General features: G+C 36.3%; 1 protein-coding gene across 6 annotated transcripts in view; it reads left to right on the forward strand.

Annotated features, from left to right (window-relative positions):
- SMARCA2 (SWI/SNF related, matrix associated, actin dependent regulator of chromatin, subfamily a, member 2) overlaps positions 1-8,659 on the forward strand; it is a 116,890-nt gene extending 108,231 nt beyond the window's left edge. For 5 of the 6 annotated variants that reach the window (XM_041486086.1, XM_041486091.1, XM_041486089.1 and 2 more), the window contains 5 exons: positions 458-563; positions 1,784-1,885; positions 5,753-5,885; positions 6,978-7,120; positions 7,761-8,659. In XM_041486086.1, the coding sequence (XP_041342020.1) occupies positions 458-563; positions 1,784-1,885; positions 5,753-5,885; positions 6,978-7,120; positions 7,761-7,796 (520 nt within the window). In that variant the 3' untranslated portion in view covers positions 7,797-8,659. The remainder of the gene's footprint in view (positions 1-457; positions 564-1,783; positions 1,886-5,752; positions 5,886-6,977; positions 7,121-7,760) is intronic. The other variant, XM_041486090.1, reaches the window with a different exon arrangement.
- Positions 8,660-12,433: the final 3,774 nt, after the last annotated feature.

A 12,433-nucleotide genomic window follows, 5' to 3' on the forward strand; every position in this document is an offset into this window, starting at 1 on the left:
ATAATGGAAATCAGTATGGTTCGCTGTAATGAGGAATTACAAGACTAACTATATAGTGATCAGGAAGAAGGCAGACTTAAAGAGTGACAGAAGGGAGAGTTGCTAAAAATTACTGAACAAGGAAACAATAAGAGTGTACTCAGCAATAGACTGTGGAATTCAGATGCAAATCCTGATTCTTCTTTCATAAAGCCTGTTCTGCATATTCTTCTAGTGATGTTAGATGTCAATGACATATTAATAATATGTTAGGACAGCAGTTCCAGATTTCAAATTGTAAGTTAATGATCTGTACCAAGTTTAAAAATCAGGGTTCAGTTTCTAATTCTTTGAAAGAAAAACCATGATTTTATTCCATTATTTTAATTCTTTTCTTATTATTAGATAGTGTGTATGTGTGTGTTTTGTGAGAAAGATGTAATAATTCCTTTCTGTATGGCTTTGTTTTTCTCAACAGTTCAGGACGGCAGCTAAGTGAAGTCTTCATTCAGCTCCCATCTAGGAAAGAGCTACCGGAGTATTATGAATTGATCAGGAAACCAGTAGACTTCAAAAAGATAAAGGTAAAGAATGGAGGAATTTTGGAAGTGCAGTTCCTCCATTTGTTTTTGTTTTACAAAAGTGTGAGTATGAAGTTGTTTTTAAAATAACAATATTAGTATTTCATGCCACCTTTATTGGTGGATTAGATTTTAAACATTGTCACACAATTTTTTAGCAAATTTGTTTGTTGTATATTGCAGTGTATCACTGTAATTTCAAGGTCAAATCAAACTTCAGTAGTGAGACATGGATGATATCTCAATGCCTTTGCAAAGACCTAATTGTGAATCTGTCAACTGATTTGGTAAAAACACACTGTTGACAAAGATTTCATAGTTCTAGGGGAATATGCCTATCCCTACATTTAAAATCATAGCACCATAAATATCCTGAGTTAGATGGGATGGACACATCATCACATCTAGCTCTGGGCCCTGCACAGGACACCCCAGGAATCACACCATGTGTGAGAGAGCATTGTCCAAATACTTTTGGAACTCAGTGAGGTTCGGTGCTGTAACCACTTCCCTGGGGAGCCTCTACCAGTGCCCAGCCACACTCTGGGTGAAGAACCTTTTCCTAATATCCAACCTAAAGATTCCCTGGCACAACTTCAGACCATTGCCTCAGGTCTTATCATTGGTCAACACAGAGAAGAGATAAGTGCCTGCCCCTGCACTTGCTCTCATAAGGAAGTTGTAGGCCGCAATGAGGTCTCCCCTAAGCCTCCTCGTCTCCAGGCTGAATAGACCAAGTTATCTCAGCTGGCTCCTCTACGGCTTCCCCTTCTAGACCCTAGCCTCATACCTTGGAAGAGCCAGGTCAGATCCAGAGTTGGGTAGATGGGGTCTAGGTGGCATGTTGCAGTTTTGGTGATGTCATAATTCTGTATCTTTTACGTGTATTACAGTTACTGGGTTTCTTTGCTAGAAAGATAAAACCGGAACTTCTTTTACCAAAAGAGCTCAATTTCTCTTGCTTTTAACCCTTACAGTTCACAAAGAAATTGCTTAATTTTTGGTCTTTTACCTTGATACATTTTTTGAATAATATGCTAACAACATGGTTAATGACATTCTGTGTTTTAAACAGATACTTATCTTGATGCTTAGGTAAAATTTTTTAAGAGAAAGCTTTTCGTCTGTTGAATCACATATTAATTCAGTTTCCTCTCTGCTGTTCTTCTTTCTGCACCACTGCCCATCAATACTTGTCTTCATTTCCTCAACAAATGCAACAGGAAAGAATTCGCAACCATAAATATCGGAGTCTTGGGGATTTGGAAAAAGATGTCATGCTGCTGTGTCACAATGCACAGACATTCAACTTGGAGGGATCTCAGGTCTGAATGAGTTAACTTCGGTTAAACACATAGGTTTCCCCTATCTAACGTTTTTAGTGCTTGTTGATTACTATTTTTGTATATAAACTCTCAGTTTCAATTCTTACTTTGAGTAGAGAAAAATGTCCACATTTCTAGAATCCAGAATGCACTGGACACTGCTGCAGTGTGAAGTTTCAGAAAATTTGGTTTTAGTGCTAATTCTGAGATCAGTTTTTTCTGATCTGTGTGTACTTTAAAGCTGCAGTAAGACTGTTTGAATCTGTGGTAAAAGGGAGTATGTGGAGTGATACATCAGTTTAGGTTTTCCACAGTGGATCACAGAAGTAGCAGATGTGACAGGACAGCTCTAGGACAGGATGTTGAGGAAATAAATCATAGAAGGCTCTACAGTTCTGCTAATGGAAAATAAAAATTCAGGATTGTCCATCAGTAAAGATGTATGTAGCCTCTGAAACCTCTGTTTTTAAAATTTCTTTTATTATTGAAAGATGAGTCTCAGGTTTAGAAGGCAAACTCATCTCAAACAGATGTTTCGCACATATGAATAGGCTCAAAATTCGGAACAGGGTGCTGATACAAAAGGAGAGACTATGAAATCTGGATGGCATATACGAAAGATAAGACAGATAAGAAAGTTGTGTTACAGTACAGTGAAACAGTCTTGGATGATTGTTTTTATAGATGAGATCCAAAAAGTGTGATGCAAACATAATATTCAGTTGAAGCAGAGACCCTGAAGACAGCTTCCCTAACATGCAAGAGTTAAAAAAGATGTTATTTGAAGGCTAAATAAAAGTAAGCTGAAGGATGATGCTGCCAATAATGAATGTTTTCTTAAAATTTCTAAACATTAATAATAACATTTAGCTAAATTGGGGAATTTATGTTAGATTTTGAGAATTAAAAATGAGTATGGAATTTATTATGAAGAATTGTTGGACTCAGTTCATCATTTTTTTAATATCAAGAGGCAGAAAAAATTATTTCTGTAACATGTACATGGGATTTTTTTACTGTCTTCAGTTACATGGAAGCAACTACAAATAAATCACCTGAAAATATTTTTTAAAGTACATTAATTATGGTAGAATTCTTGGGACAAAATTTTGCTACATGTTCAGATGTATATTTTCAGTTTACTGTTTATTCATATAGCAATAAAATGGCTATTATCTAATTATAACAAGAGGGGGGAAAAAGTGAAGGAATGTTAATAACAAAAAGTATAAATGAGACTTCAGAAAATGGTAAAGGTTGGTAGAGGGGATAAAAAGAGGTAGAAGAACCCCAGTAGTGAAATGGGGAAAATAATGAAATTATTCACATCAGAATGACGCAACCTGCTTATGGAAAACTGTGTCTTGTTAGGTAGAGATGGTAGAATTGAGAGGGGTAATCCTGAGTGGATAGAAGTGTTAGTACATATTGCTACTCTGTTTGGAAATAACTTAACATGTATCAGTGTTGGAGTATTATTTTATGTTCCAATGAACCAACATTAATTACCAGATCTAATATTAACTTTTTATATCATGAAGGCCAAATAATGTGTGTCTAAGGGGTTGTTTTTTTTTTTGTTTTTTTTTTTTTGTGACATTCTCACAGCATTCATTTTGATTTCCCCTGAGTTGCAGGACACTTCTGCAGTAGTCCTCCAGTTTTCCAGACTTCCATGATACCTCGTGTTCTTTGTTATAGTTCTAGTCTACCTTGGCTCTGACATAACAATTGACTTCAGTAAATTAGTTTGTTTGTGTGTGCACTCAAAACAAAAGGGCTAATTCAGATAGTTGTGAACTTCAGTGAACTTGAAGTATTCTCTTAGTGTGGTGCCTGCTGCTTTTCCTTGGCATAAAGCAGTTCCATCTGAGATGGAAGCTTATTCAGGGTTTTCATGGATAGAATGACTTTATGTGTTAAGGCTTTTGTCTCAATGAAACGTCAGTGTTTTGAAAAGCTTTTCATGTTATAGTAATTAAATGACACACAGATGTGTACAAGGTTAAAGATGCTTGTGTGTCTCTTCAAACAGAAGATTTCTCATGAATCTTGTAATTTGTTGTGAAATTCTTTTATTTTTGTTTCTCCCTTTTTGACAGTTCTACTGTCATTGTTGCTTGATTTTTTTGAAATCTATTGGAACTGGGTTTCTGTCAAAATAGTAAAATTTCTATTTGCACAGCTTGTCGTGAAGCAGCCCCATGGGGTTTTTTGTGTATCAAAATAGATAAGAATATTACAAGTAATTCCACATAAAGAAGGTTAAAATAATTTTTGAAACCCCTGTATTTCATTGGGAAACTGTTTGAAAGTCTGGGTCACATTGATGACCTAAATATCTAGTGGCCGGCATTAAAAAAAATAAAATGTTGTACAGGTATTTAATTCTTTTTGTCTTAGAAAAGTGTTTTTGTGAGAAAGAGCAGAAGGTTAGTTGAAAGAGCCATTCCTGAGAACAATTAATATGCTAGGTTTATGTATATGAAAAATAAATAGTTCTCATGAGAAGCTTGGTAGGTTCTATCAATAGCTGACTTGAAAAGAAGTAGGTATAAGAGAAAGTCAAGTATTATTTGTCTTCTAGGAAGGAAGTTCTGGTGTCTCACAGCTCACTAATGTTGTAAGATAGGAGAGCAACCTTCTCAAAACATTAAGGCTTATTTTTTGTAGATAGTAGATACATAAAAATGTTACCATGATTGAGAGCAGTCAAACATCTCAAAACAAAAAGCACAGAGGAACTCAGAAAATGGGGAGCAATCCACAGTGAAAGGCAGTTTTTCAAAAAAAGCACTTGGTGGTCAAGTGAAAAAAAGTAGGAATTGGGTATTTCATGTTAAATATTCTGAACAAGTTTTTTCTAATTCAGCTTGTTGAACCCACAAAGTATTAGAGCACTTCTATCACATTTAGGATACAGACTGCATAATGGCAGCCAAAAATCCATTATTTTTGTCACAAATACCTAGTGTTCCTTTATAGAAGAAATTGTCATTTGGCCACAGGAGTAGAATGACAGAAGCCAAGGTAGAGGATGATGATAAAATCATATGCAGTCTGTGACTCTGTGCTCTTCTAGTAATGATTCTTAATTTTTTAGTGCTGAATTGTGCAGTGCTTGTCTTCTGACATTTTACAAAACAAACCACACAAGGTCATTTGTTCAGGTGATGACAAAGAATCTTATCCTCAGCAACACAGCAAGATATTTACTTTGTTAATGTAAGAAATGTGTTACAAGGCCAAAGTAGTCATTCTTGAGAGTCCCCTCATGCTGGAGGTTAAAGAGAAAATCTGATCTACCAAGATTCTTTGGATACTACAGAATGTTTGAGAACACATGTTCAATTTGGAGGAAGCCCTATTTTTTTTTTTTTTTTTTTTTTTTTCAGTCTTTTTAGATCTGAGAGGAAAGAAGAGATGAGCTGCTTGGGATTTTCCTTGTTGCCTCTTTGGATTTCAGAAAAAAAAAAAAAGATAATTAAATGAGGGTTAGCCATTTGTCATTATTAATTGTATTGCCAGATGATAACTTGTGTTTTAATTATGATGCTTACTGCTGAAGTCTGTTCCTTTGGCAGGTTTTCAAGGGTGTTGTGATCTGGTGAAAATGCACAATAGTTCTTATGGTACTAGAAATAATAAGAAAAATAGTAACTAGATGTTTTAGATATAATGCCTTGTAAGAGTTGTTTCTTTGCAGCTCACTACTGATAAATTTCTTCATTTAGAGCATGAAGAGTGAATGTTGGCATTTCTTGGTATTTACAAAGGCCATGTACTCTGGAAATTTAGGTCGATGCTGTGAATTTCTGATTCTGCTTGACCTCATAGTTCTGACAGAGGTTTGTACCTGTACTGTAGATCTACGAGGATTCCATTGTTCTTCAGTCTGTGTTCAAAAGTGCGCGACAGAAGATAGCCAAAGAAGAAGAAAGTGAGGATGAAAGCAATGATGATGAAGAAGAAGATGAGGAAGAAGAATCGGAATCAGAATGTGAGTCCCCAGCTAGATACTGACAAGGAAATATATCGGGATGGAAGAGCAGATTTTGCTTCTCTACATGGAGACTGATTATAGGGTTCTATTTTCTGTTGGTGGAAGTAGTTTCTTACTGAGGTTGCTTAGGTGTTACATTGTTTTGGTCTTTCACCTGGGTGTTCTGGCTTACTTCTATTTAAACTACTCCTAAGCCAGAAACAATTTGTAGAGATGATTTGTGGGTAATTGTTTATAAGCCCTTCAGGGCCTGTTCATGCTGCTTGTAAATGGAAGTGCCTGGAAAGGCTAGAGACAGTCTTTATCGGCAAGTAGTCAACCTTCAGGCATGATTTGACATACAGAATTCATCACATTGTTAAGAACCAAATGATGTTGAAAACACTCTTCGGTGTGACAAGGACTAAGTGAAACTCTGATTGTTTCAGAATGCTCATTAAGTCCCTGAAGGTTTGGAAACATGATGAAGTGGAAAAGGATGGATTCTTTCATTGCACTTTGTGCCATCTAGTACATCTAGCCAAATTCCAGCTCTGGTTACAGAAGCTATAGTACTTGGCTCTGAGTTACCCTTTCAAGTGTGTAACATGTGTGTGCTAAGCGTGCAACTTCAGTAGCTCATTTGAAATGAATGGATATTCTGGAATCAGAATAACATGTATTTTAGAAATGTGTCAATTCAAAATTCACCGGTAACCTCCACACAAAATTTCTGCACTTTAAAATACAAAAATGTCTGTTTATACAAAGGCTAAATACTTCTATGGTAAGGAAGAAAATACTTTTAAAGTATATATTTTCAAAGGACCATATACTATCTGTACACGCCATACATTCTGAGAATCAAAAGAAAATGGATATGGCCAGCTAAAAGTTAGTCTTTATAGTTTAATATATTACTGTTATAGCTATTAAAAACAAGATAAATAAAAGCAAATACCTCTTGCTTTGTTGTTCCACAGTCCATGTAAAGTCAGAGGGGAATGCCTTTTCAGGCCGCTACCAGAAGAGAATTTATGTGAACAAGAGACAGCTTTCAGAGTTGATAAGTGAATGTTACATTAATGTACATTGTTGAACCTTTTGCAGCAAAATCAGTGAAAGTCAAAATCAAGTTAAATAAGAAGGATGAAAAAAGTCGGGAGAAAGGAAAAGGCAAGAAGAGACAAAGCAGAGCAAAAGCCAAGCCTGTCGTGAGTGATGATGATAGTGATGAGGATCAAGATGAAAATGTAAGTTTTGTTCAGTGAGACTGTGGAAGTGGTTGCAGTGATTGCGTCTCTGCCCTGTCCTGCTTGCTGTCAGAATTCTCAACTATTCATGCTTAAGCATATATTTAAATTGTAGTGATCATCCTGAGAGAATTGGGTGGGGGTGTTAACTGTACCTGAGTGCGCTTATGAGATGTGGTCCCAGTGCTGGAAGACAAGAAGTCTAACAAGTTTGGATCTTATTTCTTCGAGCTGTTCCTACATTCATTGAACCTTTAAGTCTCATTGTCTGTTCACTTTTGTCCACAGATGAAAAACATACAGCTTGATTATTTTTTACCTTTTTTTTAGTGGGTGCTCCTATTATTGCAACAAATGAAAATAGATGTCTTCCCAGTTGTTTTTAAATGTCTGGATAGAAAGAAAGAGCTGGTGTTTCCTGACTCTCTGTCTTTCCTCTCTAAAGAAGTCTGCAGCAATCAGATGAAATTTCATTAAAGAGGAATACTAGATAACACAGTACCTTTCTTCAGGCTGTCTTGATTTGTCAGTTTAATTGTCATATTTCTTCCTCTTACTTCCTTTTATTTTTCCTTCTTTAACAAATTCCATAGAATAGCTGGAAAGAATTTCTGACTTGTCTTGTGTCTCTTACCTCTAGGACCAGTCGGAAGCAAGCGGAAGTGATGATGAGTGATCCATAGGGTTTATTTTCTTGGCAGAACTGACCCCTTCCCCTTCTCTTCTCTTTTCTCCTATTTTACACCCAGTGAATTCTTTTTGTCAAATAGACATCGGGTTGTTTCTGTATTCTCATTCTCTATAAACTAGCTTTAGGATAGTGCCAGACAAACATATGATATCATGGTGTAAAAAAGGCAAAAAAGTGTAACATATTGTGACCAAATGGGCCTCAAAAAACAACAAAGAAACCTTTTGAGGGAAAATTTGGGTTGGTAGTATATTTCTATGGGCTGGTTTTGACTTAGTAATGGTTTGATTGTGCCTGGTTTTATCATTTGATAAGGTTCTTTTTCAGTGGCATCAGAAAGGCAGCAAAAAGAAGTTTTTTGTAGCATTGATAACCAGGAGAAGTCATTAAAAGCCACTGGTTATTTTATTTTTCATCAGGCCGTTTTCAAATTTTTTATTTGTCCTCTATTGGACATATTTTTTACACTGTGGTACATATATGCGACTTTGTTTAATAGCTTATAAATGTTCAGTAGTTAGCTTTCATATACCTTACCCCATATACATTTTTCAACTTTATGCTTGATGATCTTCAGAAAAGCCTTTTTGAATTGTATCAAATTTATGTCTACTGTAAACTTTGCTTAACTTTTTTTTTCTCTATTAAAAAAGTTGGTTTAAAAATGCTATTGAATATTGCAATCTATATAGTGTAACGTATGGCTTCTTTCATCAGACTGATCTTCTATGTTACCAATGTGGATTATCACCTTTTCCCTAAAGTGTACTTAATCTTTGCTTTCTTTGCACAATGTCTTTGGTTGCAAGTCATAAGCCTGAGGCAAATAAAATTCCAGTAATTTTGAAGAATGTGGTGTTGGTGTTTTCCTAATAAAGGGATAATTTAGTTCAATAGATGCGGCCTTGCGTTACGAGTTCCACAAAAATATTTTTATGGTAGCAATGAGAGAGCAGGAGTATCTCTTGTAGAGAGGTCTACTTTGGTCCTTCCTCAATGTAAAATTCAAATATCTTAGAAGTATCTTCTGAGATGGAGAGAAGATATGCAATAGATGTTAAAGAATAATAAAATTGAAGTAGAAGACTGGTACCTTGAAATAAAAGCATAATTAATTACTTATTTACAATTGAAGTGATGAAGCAATAAAATAAACTTCTTTATGTTTCTTTCAGGAAATGTATGTCCATATGCCTTAGTGGGCATGAATACAATTAGTTATGCAGGCAGTCAGCCCACCCATAAATCTTGAGGTATCACAGTGGTGATGCGATATGATGCAGTAATCTAAACATCTGAGCTATATATTTGCAGTTAACATTGCTACTCTGCAAAATCAAAACTTAGATTTGAACATATCTTGTGTAAAAAATGTACAAGCCTAGAAGCCTCTTTGTAAACAGAACATTTGTTATATGAATTTCTGAGAGTGTCTCTCCAGTAAATCTCTTCATGCAGAATCGCAGTATGTTAACTGTTTCAGATTTTTGTAGCTCATTTGAAAAGTGATCAGTAAGTTGGACTGGTGCCCATTTGCTTGTATTAGCCCTGCCCTGAGAGAGGTCAGCTTTGCTTAGCTTCAGCAGTTTCAAACATCTTATTCCTATTGTGAATGGAAGACCCACTATTTCACAGAGAGGTGTCATTGATCTCAGAGGCTCACATTGATGCTACCAGTGTCTGAAGCAGCATTGCAAAGAACAAAGTCCTGGTGGACACCAAATGAGCCAGCAATGAACATGAGCCAGCAATGCATTATTTTTGCAAAGAAGGTATCCTCAACTATATTAGGAGTGTTGCCAGCAGGTCCAGAGAGGAGATCTGTGCCCTCACCTCAGCACTGTTGGGATGTATCTGGAGTGCTTTGTCCAGTACTGGACTGCAGCTGAAGAGAAGACATGGACATACTGGAGACTCAAGTCCAGGAAAGGTCCACTGACATAGTTAAAAGACTGGAGCACATGATATACACGGGGAGTCTGAGAAAGTTGGCAGTGTTCAGCATGGAGAAGAGTGGGCTCAAAGGCATCTTGCTGATGTGAATTAGTATTGGGAAAGGGAAGGTGCATAGAAGGAAAAACCTGTGTCTTTTCAGGACAAGGACCAAGAGGCAATGGACACACATTGAAATCACAGGCAGTGCCTATGAATATCATGAAACTTTTACTATGAAGGTGGCTGAGCCTTGGAACAAATTCCCCATAGAGCTTTCGTCTCCCTTGGAGCTACTTAAAAGCCACCTCCACATGACCCTACTTGAGCAGAGGGATTGGACCAGATGACTTCCAGAGGTGCCTGCCTATAGTCCTGTGATTCTATGATGCAGGGTAGTTTAGTTTTCAGTGACAGTTTCATAAGACCATAGAGAAATGTTCTTTTTTCACTGCAAAATGAACCAAATCTACTAACCTATTACACATGACAAAAAGCATGTGGCAGTAGGCTCCAGTCACTGCTGGCCTGAAATGGATTTAAGCTGCCAACTTGGATATAAAAGGCACAGTATCACATTTCCCATCCTCAGAGTCACTGATGACTTTGCAGTGACCCAATTTCATTTATTTTTTTTCAAGAACTCATTATTTGCAGGTGAGCATTTATCTGGATAATAAAAATTAACTAAGAAGATACAACATTGCAGTTGAAATTGAAAGTTGCTTTGGGTTTGGTCAATAACTGTAAGTCTCATGATGATACCATTTTGCATGAAGAAATACAATTGAATTCTTAGTGCAGTTTCTTTAATCAGTTTTAAGTAATTTCAGAATATTTTGAATTTCCTCTCTGAGTTTCAGAATACCCCCAGAAGAGCTGCAAGTGATTTTTAACATTGAAATAAAGTAGATTTAGGATGTAAGCCATGTTTATGCCTCCACTGCAGTTGGTCCTGTTATTTTGTTGAGGATTTTGATTCATTTCTGCCAGAGTAGAATTTTAATTGCTATCTTGCTGTTTCTCTGTATGAATTTACTGTATTTTTCAAGATCAGTTGTTTTCCTGGCAATCTTAGTACATTACTATATTACAAAAAAAAAAAAAAAAAAAAAAAAAAAAAAAAAAAAAAAAAAAAAACGAAAAACAAACAAAAAAGCTACTGGTAAAATTGTCACGTGTAACTTTCCTGATTGTTTACCAAAAAAAGGAGAAAATCTTTACTTAAGTCACCTACAAATCTGTGTTTAAGGTGGAACTATTTTCTCTTTTACAGAATTCTATCTCTAGTACAAAGTGACAAGCAGAACACTTGAAATACCTATATATTTTGGACTATACCCAAAAAAGCACAATGCTACAGTCCATACTGAGGAAATTTCCTGCTGTAGTTTCAAAAATAGTGTAATGAAATTGGAAATGGTGTAGCTTGGGCTCTGGTGAAGACAAGAAAAGTGAAGTAAATACCAAGATGTTTTCTTGATGCATCGGTTTCTCCTGGGAAGTAGGCAGCAGTGTAAGTGGGCCAGATGAACAACATTTAACATCTTTTATACATTTCAGATGCTATTAATACTATTTCTTTTCCCCTCACATCTTCTGAAAGAAACAAAATACAGAATCTTCTAATCGTTGATATAAATGGTTTCCTCCTTAAATGTATCTGGTCCTCAGTGCAAAGTATTTTTCACTCGCTCAGCTCATGAATGAAGCTGAGGACTCGGTGATTGTGGAGGCATGAAGACACAGCAAATGCTGCCACAGCCTCTGTGCACACTGAGACAAAGGCAGAGCTGATGCAGTGCTAAGTTTCAAAGCTGTGTGCAGTTACTGAGCTGTTGATACGTGCTCGGTCCTGTCAACTACCTAAGTATTAATAGCTCTGTTAAGAATGCCCAAGATACTGTCACTTTTTCATTAATGCTTGGATGATCACGTTTACCAAAACATAGTCTAGCCTCAAAAACAGAATATTAAAACAGGACACTGAATATTAAATTTTTTATAAAGGGATTTTTAGGCTGGTGTCTTGCTTTCCCCTCTGTTCATCTCCTGAAAAACCTCTGAAATATTTTAAAGTTCCTGCAGTTTTTGAGTAGGGACTTCTGACTGTATGCTGAAACACAGGTTCACAAAAGGAGCTAGCAAAAGTAGTTTATGTGGTTGTTTTGACCTTAAAGAAGAAGAGGAAGTATCTTCAGGGTAGGCACAGAGGTGAGTGATACACAATTTTGACTCCTTCGCAGTTGGCTTGTATATTGTATGAGGAGTCACTCATCCCTAATCTTTCTGTGCTGAAAAAAGGTGTAGAGGTAGGTGAGAAAAAGGCAATAAGCAAAGAGTGTGAAACAAGTCACCAGTCAGCATTTACTTAACTCAGTTTTGATGAAACTGGACATTTCATTCAGCGGGGACAGAACTTCAGGACTGTGCAGCCATATGAGTGTTTAAACAGCAAAGACCATATTTGGGTAGGAGGTAACTTTGTTAATTACATTGAAGTTAAAATTTTCCAGAGGCAGCCTTCCTGGTCTCTCTGAGGAAAGTCAGAAAGTATATTTTATTATACAATTATTTAAACATCATGCAAACCTAAAGTTGACTGGAAGTTGGTGCCTCATTCTTTCTTCTTTCCCCTTAACAACCAAGAGCTCAAGTGAGAGTGTAGGTTGGTGCAGACACAACAGTAC

The sequence above is a fragment of the Pyrgilauda ruficollis genome, unplaced genomic scaffold (assembly GCF_017590135.1).
Source record: "Pyrgilauda ruficollis isolate IOZ18807 unplaced genomic scaffold, ASM1759013v1 scaffold74, whole genome shotgun sequence".
NCBI lineage: Eukaryota > Metazoa > Chordata > Aves > Passeriformes > Passeridae > Pyrgilauda > Pyrgilauda ruficollis.